General features: G+C 35.8%; 1 protein-coding gene across 1 annotated transcript in view; it reads left to right on the forward strand.

The window, feature by feature from the left end:
* Window positions 1–13,589, forward strand: part of PUDP (pseudouridine 5'-phosphatase) — a 67,008-nt gene that overhangs the window by 16,799 nt on the left and 36,620 nt on the right. Inside the window, exon 2 of the mRNA XM_053971063.1 lies at window positions 9,492–9,710. Within this exon, the coding sequence (XP_053827038.1) occupies window positions 9,492–9,710 (219 nt within the window). The remainder of the gene's footprint in view (window positions 1–9,491; window positions 9,711–13,589) is intronic.

A 13,589-nucleotide genomic window follows, 5' to 3' on the forward strand; every position in this document is an offset into this window, starting at 1 on the left:
TAAATTTAGGACATTGTCCAAGTTCACAGTAGAAATGTAATGTGGTTTTTTTTTTTTTTTTTTTTTTTGTTTTTTTTTTGTTTTTTTTAATTGAAGTCACTCTGTCTTTTAAAATGTTTCCACTGTTGAGGAAACAGACATTTTGACAGTATTACAGACAGTGATTTAGAAACATGTAACACTGAAAGTTAAACATCTTGAATTTGCAGCTTGATCAAGTCTTTAGATATATATATAATCTCTCTGAGAATATATGTATTAAGAATAAGAATATATTCTTAGGAAGATGAAAACTTTCTGAGAATAAGGAAATTGGTATTAGGAGAGACCTGTGGTGTGCTGAAGAGAATTTTCCCTATGGCCTCATTTTGTTGTGTTTCTTTTTGAGGAAGGAATAAAGTTTCCTGACACTTTTTTTCCCTTTTCATAACAATTTTTTTTCCATTTCTATTATGTTGTGGGTTAAACAGAACAGCTCTGGGATATCTGTTTAATGAAAGTTATGTTTCTTATAGAAAGCTCTTCCCAGAGAAAGTAGGTATTTGTATTTGGCTTTGTGTGGCAAGGTTTTGGTAGCAGAGGAGTTGTGTGAAAGGGTGGGCTACAGGGTTGGCTTCTGTGAGAAGATGCCAGAAGCTTCCCCAATGTCCAGTGGAGTCAATGCCAGCCAGATCCAAGACAGACCTGCCTCTGGCCAAGGCTGAGCTCATCAGTGACAGTGAAAGCACCTCTGGGATAACAGATTTAAGAAGGTGAAGAACACCTCCTGAGCAACAGCAGCCAGGACAGAGGAGCTAGAATATGTGAGAGAAACAGGCCTGCAGGCATCGAGGTTGGTGAAGGAGGGGGAGGACCTGCTCCAGGTGCTGGAGGAGTCCTACTCCTGCAGAGGAAGGAGCATCAGAGATGTGTGATGAACTGACCACAACCCTTCTTCTCTGTTCACCTGTGCTGCTGCAGGAGAAGAGGTAGAGAAGTTAGGAATAAAGCTAAGCCCAGGAAGATGGGATGGGTGTAAAGGAAGGTTTTTTAAAATTTGGTGTTATTTCTTATTCCCCTGCTCAGATACAATCTCCCAAAATTGTGTCTGTTTTGCCTCTAATGGTAACTGGTGGGTGATCTCTCCCTACCCTCATCTCGACCAGTGAATCTTCTGTTATATCTTCATTCCCTTGTCCAGCTGAGGAGGACGAAAATGACAGAGTAGATTGGGGCTTGGCTGAGTACCTGGCCCAACCAGGGCCAACCCACCAGACTCTTAATTAAGAAGATACAATTAGCTATTCTTCTGCTGGCTTTGATAACACAGTGACTCTTCTGGTTTCATCTACCTTGTGGGGGAGGGGTTTTATACAAGTACCTTGGAGCATCTAATTTCAAAACAGTTTTTTAAACCTTGTTTTGCATTCCTTGGGCCAGTGAACAGATGCTCTGTGTTTTCAGCAACATCACGAGAAGAGGAGGTACCCCCTTGGTGAAAGGCAAACTTCCTTGTGAATATGGTATAAGCTTATAGGGTGTTCAGAGTTGGTAATTGCTCCCCTGGTTGAGAACATTGCTTGTATAAATTTCCATGGTATAGGAGCTCATATACTAATGACAGTTTAACTGTTGCTGACTTGAGTCTCCCCATACACATTTTAAGAAGCTGTGTCTCTGTAAACTGTAGATTTCCACCCAACAGGATTTTGCAGGCACCATATCAAGTGCTGTTTGCATAGTTCTGTCTTTAACGGTTAAGAGCCTAAGAAAGTGTATCAGGCAGTTTCTATGAATCAATAGCTTTTCTATTTTTAAACTAATGAGATGCTGTCACATAGATGATGCTTAATAAGTACAGTTTTAGAATGTTTTGTATTAAGTCATGTATATTGCCTTTATATTTCAAAATTTGATTCCCTCATGCTCAGGAATGGAAATACAGACTTCTCTTTACGTTTTCATGTGTTGTTTTGCATTGGTGCCACAGTATTGTTTACAGCTCCGCATCGAAAAAGTTTGCATGCTTTATTTGTGAACTGTTTCTTTCACTTCACTGTGGCATTAAAAAAGAAGGATAAGGTGTATATATGAATACAAGATAGCATTAAGATATGTCTGCTGTATAAATGTAAACTAAAAGCCTTTTGAATTTGTTCAGAAGTTTCCTCCTCTCCCCATAGAAGTACCATGTTTCTCTGCTTATAAAATGAGAAATTGGCTTTCTCTGTAGCTGCCATTGAAAAATTCTCCTAGAAATATAAACCCCCCAGGGAAATATGTGATACTCATTTGGGAACAGTTTCATGCAGCTGCTGTTGTTTGAGAATCAAATTTACGTACTTTTTAAACCTGTTAGCAATAACTTGAATTCATGGTAGGATCTCTCAGAGAAGGGCAAGCAGACTGACAGCACTGAATTAGCCAGTAGCAACATGTTTCTCTGGACTTAGTTCAGTAATCACAATGCAACATGTTTTTCTACCTTGGAGTGTACTTATATTAACATTCAAGTACAAGGGAAAATAAGAAGTAGGTTTGCAAAAATTAAAACTCCAGAATAGTCTTATACCTGCTCCTTACTAAAATAAATATTGGATCTTTTCAGTGAGTTTTTCTAAGTGCTAATCAAAAATGTAATGGTTTACAAATCATTACTCAGTTAAATTGGAAGCAGTAATTTTAATTTTCAGCAATTTTTTTTCTGTATCTTTGGAAGTTATGGTTTATTAATCATGTAAAATGGTTTACTAAATAACTTGTTCTTTGTAAGTAGCTTATAATTTTGAAGTAGCCATTATTTGGTGCTTGATGTTTATTTTAATAGATACTTCACCATCCTTTAACTTCCAGGGAACAGTAAGATGAATTTAAGTGGTACTGGTTTTGAGAGTGGAAAGGTACAAGACATGAATATGACAGCAGCATTTCCCTTGGTTTGGTGGTCCAGACTGCCTTTAGGTTCAGTTTGCCTGGTTGGGTACATCAGCCTTGACATTTAGGCATGGCTCAAATGTTTCACTTAAGCATGTGTGAAACCAGTGCTTATTTCCTTCTGTGGCAGTGAAGTTGGTATGTCTAAGATGATAAATTTAGATTTCATTTTTCTTCCTAAACAAGTTCATGGAAGAAATGGAGGAATACTACAGTAAAGAACTGAATATTCCTTTTCCTTGTGTACTTTCAGTGCTAAGCATTTTGAACTGCATTCCTTTAATGAGCCTTTAAGTCAAGAGGCTCCAGGTTGATTTGTATTAATTGGCTAGTACTCATCTTGAGTTTCATTCTTTAAAGGACACTTTTGCCTGTAAAACACAGTTCATACATACACCATATAAAAGTAAATATATAAAAATAAATGCCTGTATGCTATATGTACAAGCATATAAATCGTTTATCTGTATACAAGTGTATATATGTACATAACATAATAGCATAAAAATGTCAGGGTATGTTAGAAAAACAGCCTTAGGCCCTTAGGATGGATTGAAGGACTGAGTTTTGTTTTCTGAGTTAATGCTCTAACGTTAGGCTATTAACAGTTAGTGCTCTAACAGTTAGGCTAAAAGGTAATTTCTATTGCCTGCCTTCCTCATCCCTATTTTTGCTGAGCTGTTGTAAGTGATTTTGAGGTCAGCTGTAAAACTGCTGGTTTTTTTTTCCTTTTAGCCATCATGGGTGACTATAGTAATGCATTTTTAAACTAGGTTTCATAGTAATGAAAGTGTGAATGGAAGAATGTTGAGGAGAAAGTGCAAAACTGACCTTTTGACACAAATTGCAAGACAGTTGTCAGCTATAGATTGTTTATTCAAAAAAAAAAAAAAAAGAAATCTCCTTTATTTTCTGTTTGCTTAGCTAATTCAGGAGGCTTCAGCTCTAATTCTTAAGTGATTCTGGTGGTTTAAACTAACTTTTTCAGTTTCAGACCTGTTTTGGCAGCAGTTGTATGCTTGCTACTCTTTTGCATTGCTCATATTGGTTTTATCTGTCTTGTTTGACTGCTGATACTGTAAGAGGAAAGTCTCAGATTCTCTCTGAAAGAAATAAGGGAGAAAAAAAGAATGGGGAATGAGTTATGCAGAAACCTTTATTCAGTGACGTAGACTATTGGTTCCTCAGTGACCATTTTTGGTTTTGGGTTTTGTGGTTTTTTTGGGTCTTTTTTGAGATGGAACTGTCTTTTATAAATTGTGGATAATAATACCTTGACTACTTCTTTGTTTTGTTCCTTGTTCTGTTCTAAGTTTGCTGTTCAGAGGCCATTGGTTTCCGATTCTTTTCCCGCTTACCAAAACCACCAGCAGAATCTTCAAATCTGTGGATATCCATGTGGCTTTTATCTTGCCAGTGATGCTTCCTAAAATTTGTGGTAGTCCTCATACCATCTGGAAATGTGTTGAATGGCTCACTGCTTGATACTCACATCCTCAGTTGTTGAAATCCACGTCTTTTGAGAATTGTTTCATTTGTGTAACTGAATGAGCTAAGAGCAGGTACTGTCTGTGGGGAGAGAGGTTGTAGAATGGGAAGACTTATGAGAGGTCTCTTTAGAGTACAGAGGCTTAGCTGAAGGACATCCATTCCCTGGCTTTCATGCAGTGCTGCAGCATTTTTTTACTCCTGAGTCTCACAGACTTGACACAACTGGTCCATGAGCTGCTCAGCCATGTCTTTTTTTCTTGGGAAAGGGAGAGGAAGAAGAACTCTGAGTACATGATTTTGCTGATATTGAAATAGATGAGCAAAAGGATCAATGACTGATCATGTGATGCTCTGGACTAGACAAACCTAGTGTTTCTGGTGGGAAATCTGTCACTATTTTAGCTTTGCCACTGCTGTGTTTAAATCCCATGTTCTTTAACATTGTTCAGTTGATACAATGCGGAGAATAAACACACAACACAAAGGTCTGTGTTATATCCTAATCCAGAAGTGAGAGAAAATGTAAATGTCGTTACTATAAGTCTATATGTAGAGGAAATATCTAATCTCGATTGATCTAGTCCCAATTGTCCCCATTTCAGCTCTGTATAGATTTGTTTGCAAGTTAACAGTTTATACTGTACTAAATGACACCAAATTAGTTGCAAAAAGCAAAGTAAAAATTCACACTTCTATAATTCTGGTTTATAATTATATTTGTCTCTTATACCCCAGATGAGCATTTTAGTAATTTGTACATTTTTTTACACTGTTGCATACTCTAAAGAGATTATGGGAATAATTTGAAAGACTGATAGGAAAGCAAAATCATGGTTTTTAACACCTATGTGTTCATTCAGTATTGATGGTGACAAAATCTAATGAGTCTTTCTCAATCCTGGGCCAAAATGTTGGTGAAAATGACTGACTGTCTAAATTTGGCTAAATTGAATACTGAAAATTATTCTCTTCTGCATGTGAATAGAAGTCTGCCTCACAGGTATGGACACAAGAAACCTGTTGCTTAACTTAAAATTCTTCTCTTATGTTACTTTTATATCAAAAAGAAAAGTAATAATTAAAAAAATCCTGCAGTTTTGTTGTCAGGGGTCTGATTTTGAATTACTGAAAAATATTGAATGTATACAATTAAAACTCTTTTTAATATGGTTTAGGCTTCTAGCAGAAGGATAAATCATAGGTGTATTTCATCTGGGAAGGTTAATGCAAAATTGAGATGGGTTATTCAAACAAAAATCTCAAAACTAGTGATTAAGATGAGCTATGGCTAAAATGAAGTTTCATGCCTACTAATCTCATCTACTTGATAAACTAGAGATTATTTTAGAATAACAATAACATAATATTCAATTAGAAGGTGTATAACCTTCTAAAAATTAAGTTCTGTATTCATGAAGTCATAATTTTCTGTTTTAAGCTGTCTTTATGTGTACGTGGTAAATGTGAGGCTTACATACTGTTTTGATGTTTGCTGTACCCCCAGCCTAGGTAGATCTGTACATCTAATTGTGACTCTGCAGTGATATGAGCAGATCATGCACTCCATATATTCACTGTGGGGTGTTTCCAAGTGACCTGCAGGTCTTCCTGAATACATGTCAGCATATTTTTGTGCCAAATCATGAATTGAATAATCCAGTGCCTCTGTCATTTTGGTCACTTTATTTGTATTTATAATACACACACTGACTTTTACACACTCTAAACAACACCAGTGGAGCTGACTGTGCTTTTATATTGAAGAAGGGTCACTATAAAAATGACTAGAAGATGATATGTGACTAGGGAATGAATATTACTCATTCCCAGTGAAATGTAGCAAGCAGATGGACAGTACATTGTGCTGATAATGTCCACGTAAAAGATATTTCAAGAGATGAGAGCTAGAAATAAAAAGAGTATTTTGAAAACTTATGCATTTACTCAAAATTGCAGGAGCTAAGAATTCTTGCTTTTCCTTTCCATTGTTAGAACAGGCCACTGCCACATATGTCCTGTTGTGTTCTTAGTTTGTATTCCTGATGGAGGCTAGCAGCTGGGGCTGGATTCACTTGCTGAAATATGTTAGTGTGACATACTTGGGATGCTGTAGGGCATCATCTGGCTGCTTATGCCATGAAGTGTGAGTATTGCCCAAATTACCTTTTTAACATTAGATGTGTGTGGATGTCTTGGATATCTGGATATTTACCAGAGTAAATATCAGTAGGTCCTTGTAATTAGGCACTTGAGCTGAACTTCTAATTCTTGCTTGTGTCATTTCATCAATGGGATTTATTCATGTGTGGAAGCTTGATATAATTTGTTTTCTATAGTAGATTTAGAGCAGTATGAAATTATACTTCACTGATATATTTAAACTCTGATTTAAACTGTCATTCCTTTGAACTGTGTGTGATTTCTTTCTTGTTACAATGATGAAAAAGCTAGCCTTTTGTTTTGAGATTGCTCCTTTCCAATATTAATAAGAAATCTTGATGTTATACTATGTAGTATTCATTTAATGCTCTTTAATTATTAGGGAAACATATAGATCTTCCTTTGTCTTCAATCAAAAGAAACATGTCCTTATCTGTTATACATGTATGTAGGAAATGCAGCTTTATCAGCAGTGATCTTCTCAGATTCCAGTTGGATTTTACAGTGTATGTGTACATAACTTTGTCCTCGTATTTCAGATTTTATTCGTGTACTGTAGTGAAACATAACTATTTGAGCAAGTAAAATGCCTACATCCATGCTTTTGTCATCTACTCATGAAAATTAAAATCATATTGATTTTTTTAAGGAAAATAAATAAAATTTCATTCAAAAGTCAGCTATGTAATATTTAAAATGCAGGAGACTATTAAAGTAGTATATTTAGCTATAAAGTTGAACCTTTCACTTCAAATAGATTAATGTGTAATTATTGTAGAGACCCATAGGAAAAGTTTCGTGTTCTAGAATTTTTTATTTCCTTGCTTTGCTTTAATTCTGCTTGGCTTGTACTATTTAATAGGATGAGGATTGATTTTCAGTTTCAAATTTAAACTTAGGATAAGAATTTTATGTCCTTCACCTGGTGAATCTGAGATATAGAAGAAAAGCTGGTTTATAAATAAAAGTGAAATGAGAGCTGTGAATTTTAAAAATTGTATTCTTAATTTACATTCCTAGCTTGCAGAGAGTACCAGCTGGCATTTTTAAGCAAAATTGAAGAATTTTTGTTATTGTTCTTTTTTCTTTTCTCCTTTCTTGTGTCAGCCAGCTTAACACTTTTCAGAGCCCATTTGCCTGTGTTTCTGTTGTGATACCTTTCCTGTGTGTTTGAGGGGTCTCCAAGATCCCTTATATTTTTTTTCCCTTATGTGTAGTTGTTTAAGGAGCATTTACAAAGAGTAGTATAGGCTTTTTTGCCTCTATTTTTAAGGTAAAAGGTTTTTGTGAACCCTTTGGTGCTCTGTTAAATATTCCTGACAAGTATGTTGGGTCTTCATCAGATCTTTTGGCCCAACATCCCCTCTAGTTACTGAGAGGAGACATGGACTAGAGCACTCTGACAGGTGGCAGAGAATCTATTCTGCACTGCTGTAGGTTCACACGATGGTGAAATGGCCCCTGAGTTTCTCATTTGCTTTCAGATGAGACTCATCTGCTGATCTCAGGATGACATTACTGTGGTGAAGGAGGGAGTGTTTGTCAGACTGCAGGGAAGATCTTGGCATCTGTTGTAGTCATGGGCTCTGTGCTTCTTTCTTCAGACTGTGTTCTTCATAGTATCTTTGTTAAAGCTTAACATTTAATCACTCCGGCGTAATTCTTATGTATTCAGAAAGTGATGCAATATCCACATGAATATTTTCACTATTATCTCTATTAAAAATATTTTACGTGGCAAAGGACATGTTGATAAGAGAAGTCCCTAGTTTCTCTAAATAAATCTTGTAAGAGCAACTTCCTTCTTTCCTTGCTTTTTCCTTTTATTTCTAAAGTGATGATAATAGACATATCTTTAGAGATACAGACGGTGGAGACATACCTGAGAAGGAAATTAAAGCATGGTTGACAGCAGTAGCTGACTTTTCAGAGGAGACTACTTAAAAATATAAACAGACTGGTAGAAAAGCCAGTGTTTGAGATCTTTGCTGAAATGAAGACAAGAGCTGGAAGTACATGTCATCCCCATATTAGTGTTAAATTCAATGTTAATGACCTTCTTTTTCAAAAATTTGTAGGGGTAGGAGGGAAGGAAAGGATGAATTGTTTGTTTGTATTAAAAAAAATACCTTTAAACCTAAAACCACCTTTGACATATAAGCTGATAGTATCATTGCCAAAATTCAGTCTGAAGTTTGGTCTTGTCTGAAATCCACTGGAAATACAATTGAGTGTGTTTTGCTTGAGTAATCTCTTGTAAATGCAGTGGCTCCAGCAGCTCTGTAATAATGACCATAATGTCTTTGAAGGCACTTAGAAGCTTCCTCTCAAAGACACTCTTAAATAATTAAATCTTTTTTCTTTTTTCAATTTACATGGAATACGTAATGGCATCCCCTGAAAGTACCAGATTTCCTTCTTTTCTTTTTCTTTTTCTTTTTCTTTTTCTTTTTCTTTTTCTTTTTCTTTTTCTTTTTCTTTTTCTTTTTCTTTTTCTTTTTCTTTTTCTTTTTCTTTTTCTTTTTCTTTTTCTTTTTCTTTTTTCTTTTTTCTTTTTTCTTTTTTCTTTTTCTTTTTCTTTTCTTTCTCATGAAAAGCATAAATAGAGTATTTAAATTAAGACACTGCTTGCTAACTTGGATAGTGAAGAAAGGTGATAAAAGAGCAGGTCCATATAGTTATTTGTTGAGACCCTAAGATACATTTTCTTAACGCAGAAATGACGGCTTGAAAAATATGGGTACCTCTGAGGTGATGGCAGAAGCCTTGTTTCCCTCCTCAAATAAAGGGAGGCGTTTTATCCACTGCTACGTGCCCTCTGGCTCCTGGCAGTTCATGCTCTGACCTTTTATGTGGTCTCTTAGCAAGACCAGCTGCCTACTTGTTTGTACATAGGTTTAAATTTCTTTTTTTTTTTTTTTTTTCAGATACTGAGATTCTCTATACACAAGTGTATGACGAGATCTGCAGGCGTTACGGAAAGACCTATAGCTGGGATGTGAAATCCTTGGTTCTAGGTAGACAAGCCCCAGAAGCAGCAGGGATTATTCGAGATGCTCTAAATCTTCCAATAACCAAAGAAGAGTTATTCCTTGAAAGTAAAACAAAGCTGGAGAAGATATTCCATACTGCTGGGTTAATGCCAGGTATGTTTCTTTGCAGCATTTATAAACTCTTTATGGAATTATTTAAATGCTAATCAAGGTAAAAGTTTGTAATCTGCCTTCCATAAAGCAGTCACTCTTACAGATTATGTTTCATTGCTCTTGTTTTAGAAAATTTATTAAATCTACCTGTTTATTTACCTGTTTAAAAGGATATTTTGCCTATTAAAGTTGACAGACTTCTTTTTGCCCTGTTTATTTGGAGAAAAACTTCTTTTCATGTTTTAAAAGAACAAAAAAGACTAGATACATGTGCATGTATTCTATTTGGTAAACTAGACTGTTTGTAACTGTTTTTGTCAGCTGTGTCTTACATGTCTATGAGCATAGTCTGACTTTGCTAAGCACAGATGCATTTGCCTGCACATATAAAAGTATGTGGGCCCATGGGTTCTTTCTGTTGGAATTATTCTCGCCTAACCCGAAAATTGTAATTTAAGTACAGTGTCTGAGTGTGTCAGTGGAGAAGGAGGGTTTTTCAGGTTATCCTAAGACAGGGGAATTTCCTTAACTTTTGAAAATATGTCTTTTACCAGTGATTGTGTAGGATGCTTAAGTGAGTAACTTCAACGAGGTAACTCAAGCTAACCAAGAGGATGAATCTTACCTGTAGTGTGAATGCATTCTTTTGTATTGAATTACTTTTAGATATGAAATGCTTAGAGAGAAATCTTCAGTCATGCAACTCTATCAGTACCTAAAGCTAGGAGAACTTTATGTACAATATTAAACTTTATGGAGCAAGTATCAATAATTTATGATGGGAAAAAAAACCAAAAAGAGCAGGAGAGAACTATAAAAAAAGGATTACAAGTGAAATAACTGCATGTCACTGTACATGTTTAACAGTTACCATTTTTTCTCTTTGAACATGTGCTCGTTTGTTCTGACAATTTCTACAGTGCATTAATATTTTAATTTTTAGAGCAATTTTTTATTCCTAGTTTCATAATGCATTAAGAAGATAAAAGTTAAAAATATGTGATATGCAAGGAATAAGTAACAAGTAGCAAAAATAAAAGTGTGATTTTTTCAGCAGCTTAAAAAACTTAAGTATATTTTGTGTCCAACTTAGTTCTCACTCTTAGTTATCTCTCTAATGTCTTTTTTAGGCAAGATTTTTCAAATTGCATCTCTCTCACTTATAGATCCACCTGACACTGTAAGCCTAGTTAAAATTTCCAGAAAAACAAGAAAGTTGGATTGATGTGTTTTTTGTTTTTTATCTCAAGCTTCTGGGACTGATTTTTCAAATATATCTTTTGCAAGCCAAACAAAAACACCTTGTATGGGTTTAGAAAATGCCAGATGAACAGACTGGGTAAAATGTTGGGTTGCACAGAGATATTTCATGCCTGCTGAAGATTTGATAATGTGGCTGAGCTGGCTTGAACAGAGTTAGAAAGGTGATGGAACAGATTAGCCAAAGGAAACATGAAGTTTTCTACTGTTCCTGCCTTCAATACGTGAATTTTGTCCTCACTGAAGCTGGACTATTATGGATGAAACAAGCAAAATTTGTACTAGGAGAAGCAAGTAAACATTTTCATCATCACCAAAATTGTTCAGCTGATTGTCTTTTCTGTTCAACTAAATGCACGATAACTTTGTTCAGTCTATATTCTAAAGTAGAATTGATGTGAACTAGGATACAAGCTGAATTGCCATGAATTTTGGGAAACCTGGTTGATTACAGCTAATAAGCTAGAGGAAAATGTCTCCAGCTACTTACTATTCACTTTCTTTAAGAACTGTTCTCCAGTTAACCAGATTTTTTAATCCAATTCTGTCTTTTTTGTATCTTCTGAGGATGTTCATTAATGGATTGTGGATTTATTCTACAGTCACTTAATGTTGTTGAATTAAGAATGGGCTTCTTGCACGTGTTGTGCCAAATGTAAGATTGTGGTAACGTTTTGAGTTTACCAATTGATCTCTGACTAACTGATCTTTCAGATGGTTACAGGTAACTACAGGAAAGTGAAAGTTAATTGTCATATTATTGGTGTAAAAGGACTCTAAAGTGGATTTAGCACAAGAATAAAGTTGATAACACACTGATGTTTAAGTAGTGCTTACTCCAAATCATGGATTTTTTCATTTTCTCATGCTCTGCCATTGAATAGGTGCACAATAAGCCAGGAGGGAGCATGGCCAAGACAGTTTATCTGAACTGGCCAAAGGGATATTCCATACCATAGCAAATCATGCCCAGTATATAAACTGGGGTTGTTACTCAGGAGAGGGTCCAACTGTGGCTTGAGTATGATCTGGGCATCAGTCAACAGGTGGAGAGCAATTGTATTGTGCATCACTCTTCTTAGATTTTATCTGTCTCTCCCCCTCTCCGGTTCATTTTACAACTGGTAGTATTAATATTATCATTATTACTTTGTTTTTATTATTAATCTGTTCTTATCTCAACCCACAAGTTGTTTTTTTTCCTGATTCTTCGTGACCCACCAGGTAGGAACACGCACAAAGTGAGAAGCTGTGTGGTACTTAGTGTTCTGCTGGGGTTAAACCATGGCACAGGCTATATGACAGTGGCATACCACTTAGTGTACAGCACCTCTGAGACATAAGTGGCTAAAGACAGAATTTGGGCTATTTCAGTATGGCCAAACTGACAGACCAGCTTCAATATATCAGGCTGCAGTCAAAATACAAATTTCATTTAAGAAGAAGCAGCATCCATTTATAATATGGAATTTTCTGGTAACTATTTGAGACTTTTTCACAGTTGGATTTATTTTTAGTTCTGAAAGAATCTTAAGGAATGGTAATTTTGATTCAGTGTAGAAAGAAATTAATCCAAGATGACACTTAAAAAATGACAGACCTGCCACTGTGCTGCTTTTCTAAATATTTCTGTCAGAGTACAGACATTGTTATCTACAAGAGTAATGCAGTAGGTTTTCTGTTTCTGCAAATGCATTTTGAGTGTTTCTATGTTGCAGGGAAGTGCTTAGTCAGAAGATGAGGGAATGATGAGCAGAACAGAAGAAAACCATGCATATGTATGTTTACCTTTATGTATATGGGTGTGCTTTTGCAAAAACCTAGAATATATGCAGAGTGAGAAAAACTGAACTCCAAATTATACAGCTACCAACAGTTGCTATAATCATGTCAGGATTGTGAAACTACTGTTATTCTTTCACTGTAGTCCCTGGGTTTTGGCCCATCATCATTATCACAAAGCACAGATCTTTAAGGATTGTGTGGCTGTGTATGCCTTTCAGACATGTTCCAGTCCTGGGCCATTTTCATGATAACTGGGATTTAGTTGTTGCATCTCCTCTTCAACTAGTGCAGAATGTGATGTGCAAACTATTTTCCAGTTCAAGTACAGTTGACTGTCCTATGCAGCCATGAGAAGATAATTTCATACCTCAGTTTTAGTACCAAATGAAGTGAGTCAGAAAGCACAAAAAGAGAAGAAAGAATGCCCATTCAAATTTCAATGGCAACTCACTCCAAATTTCTTTTTTCTTGGACAGTTCAATTCAACCAGGTGTCTAGTTTGCTTAACCATTGCTTCCTTGATTCATGTTGTGCCCTTGACAATTAAACGACTTCCTACCATGATCTTTTCTTTTCCTTGCTGTTTTTGTTTTAATGGTAGGAAGCTCTAGTGAGTCTATGCTGGGCTCAGTGAGCCTGTAACCCCTAGAGATTAGCCAGTTAGCTGCAAACTAGGAATGATGCTTCCTGTAAGGCTGATATCAAACATTTGACCTTTACATCAAGTCCTAGAGGACTGCATCCCAAACATGCTTTTATCAAGAAATCAGCAACACAATTGATACAGGTTTTGAATTATGTAAAATTTAGTACTTATACTCCTTCTATGGTCAT

This window comes from Vidua macroura, chromosome 2 (assembly GCF_024509145.1).
Source record: "Vidua macroura isolate BioBank_ID:100142 chromosome 2, ASM2450914v1, whole genome shotgun sequence".
Taxonomy (NCBI): Eukaryota; Metazoa; Chordata; class Aves; order Passeriformes; family Viduidae; genus Vidua; species Vidua macroura.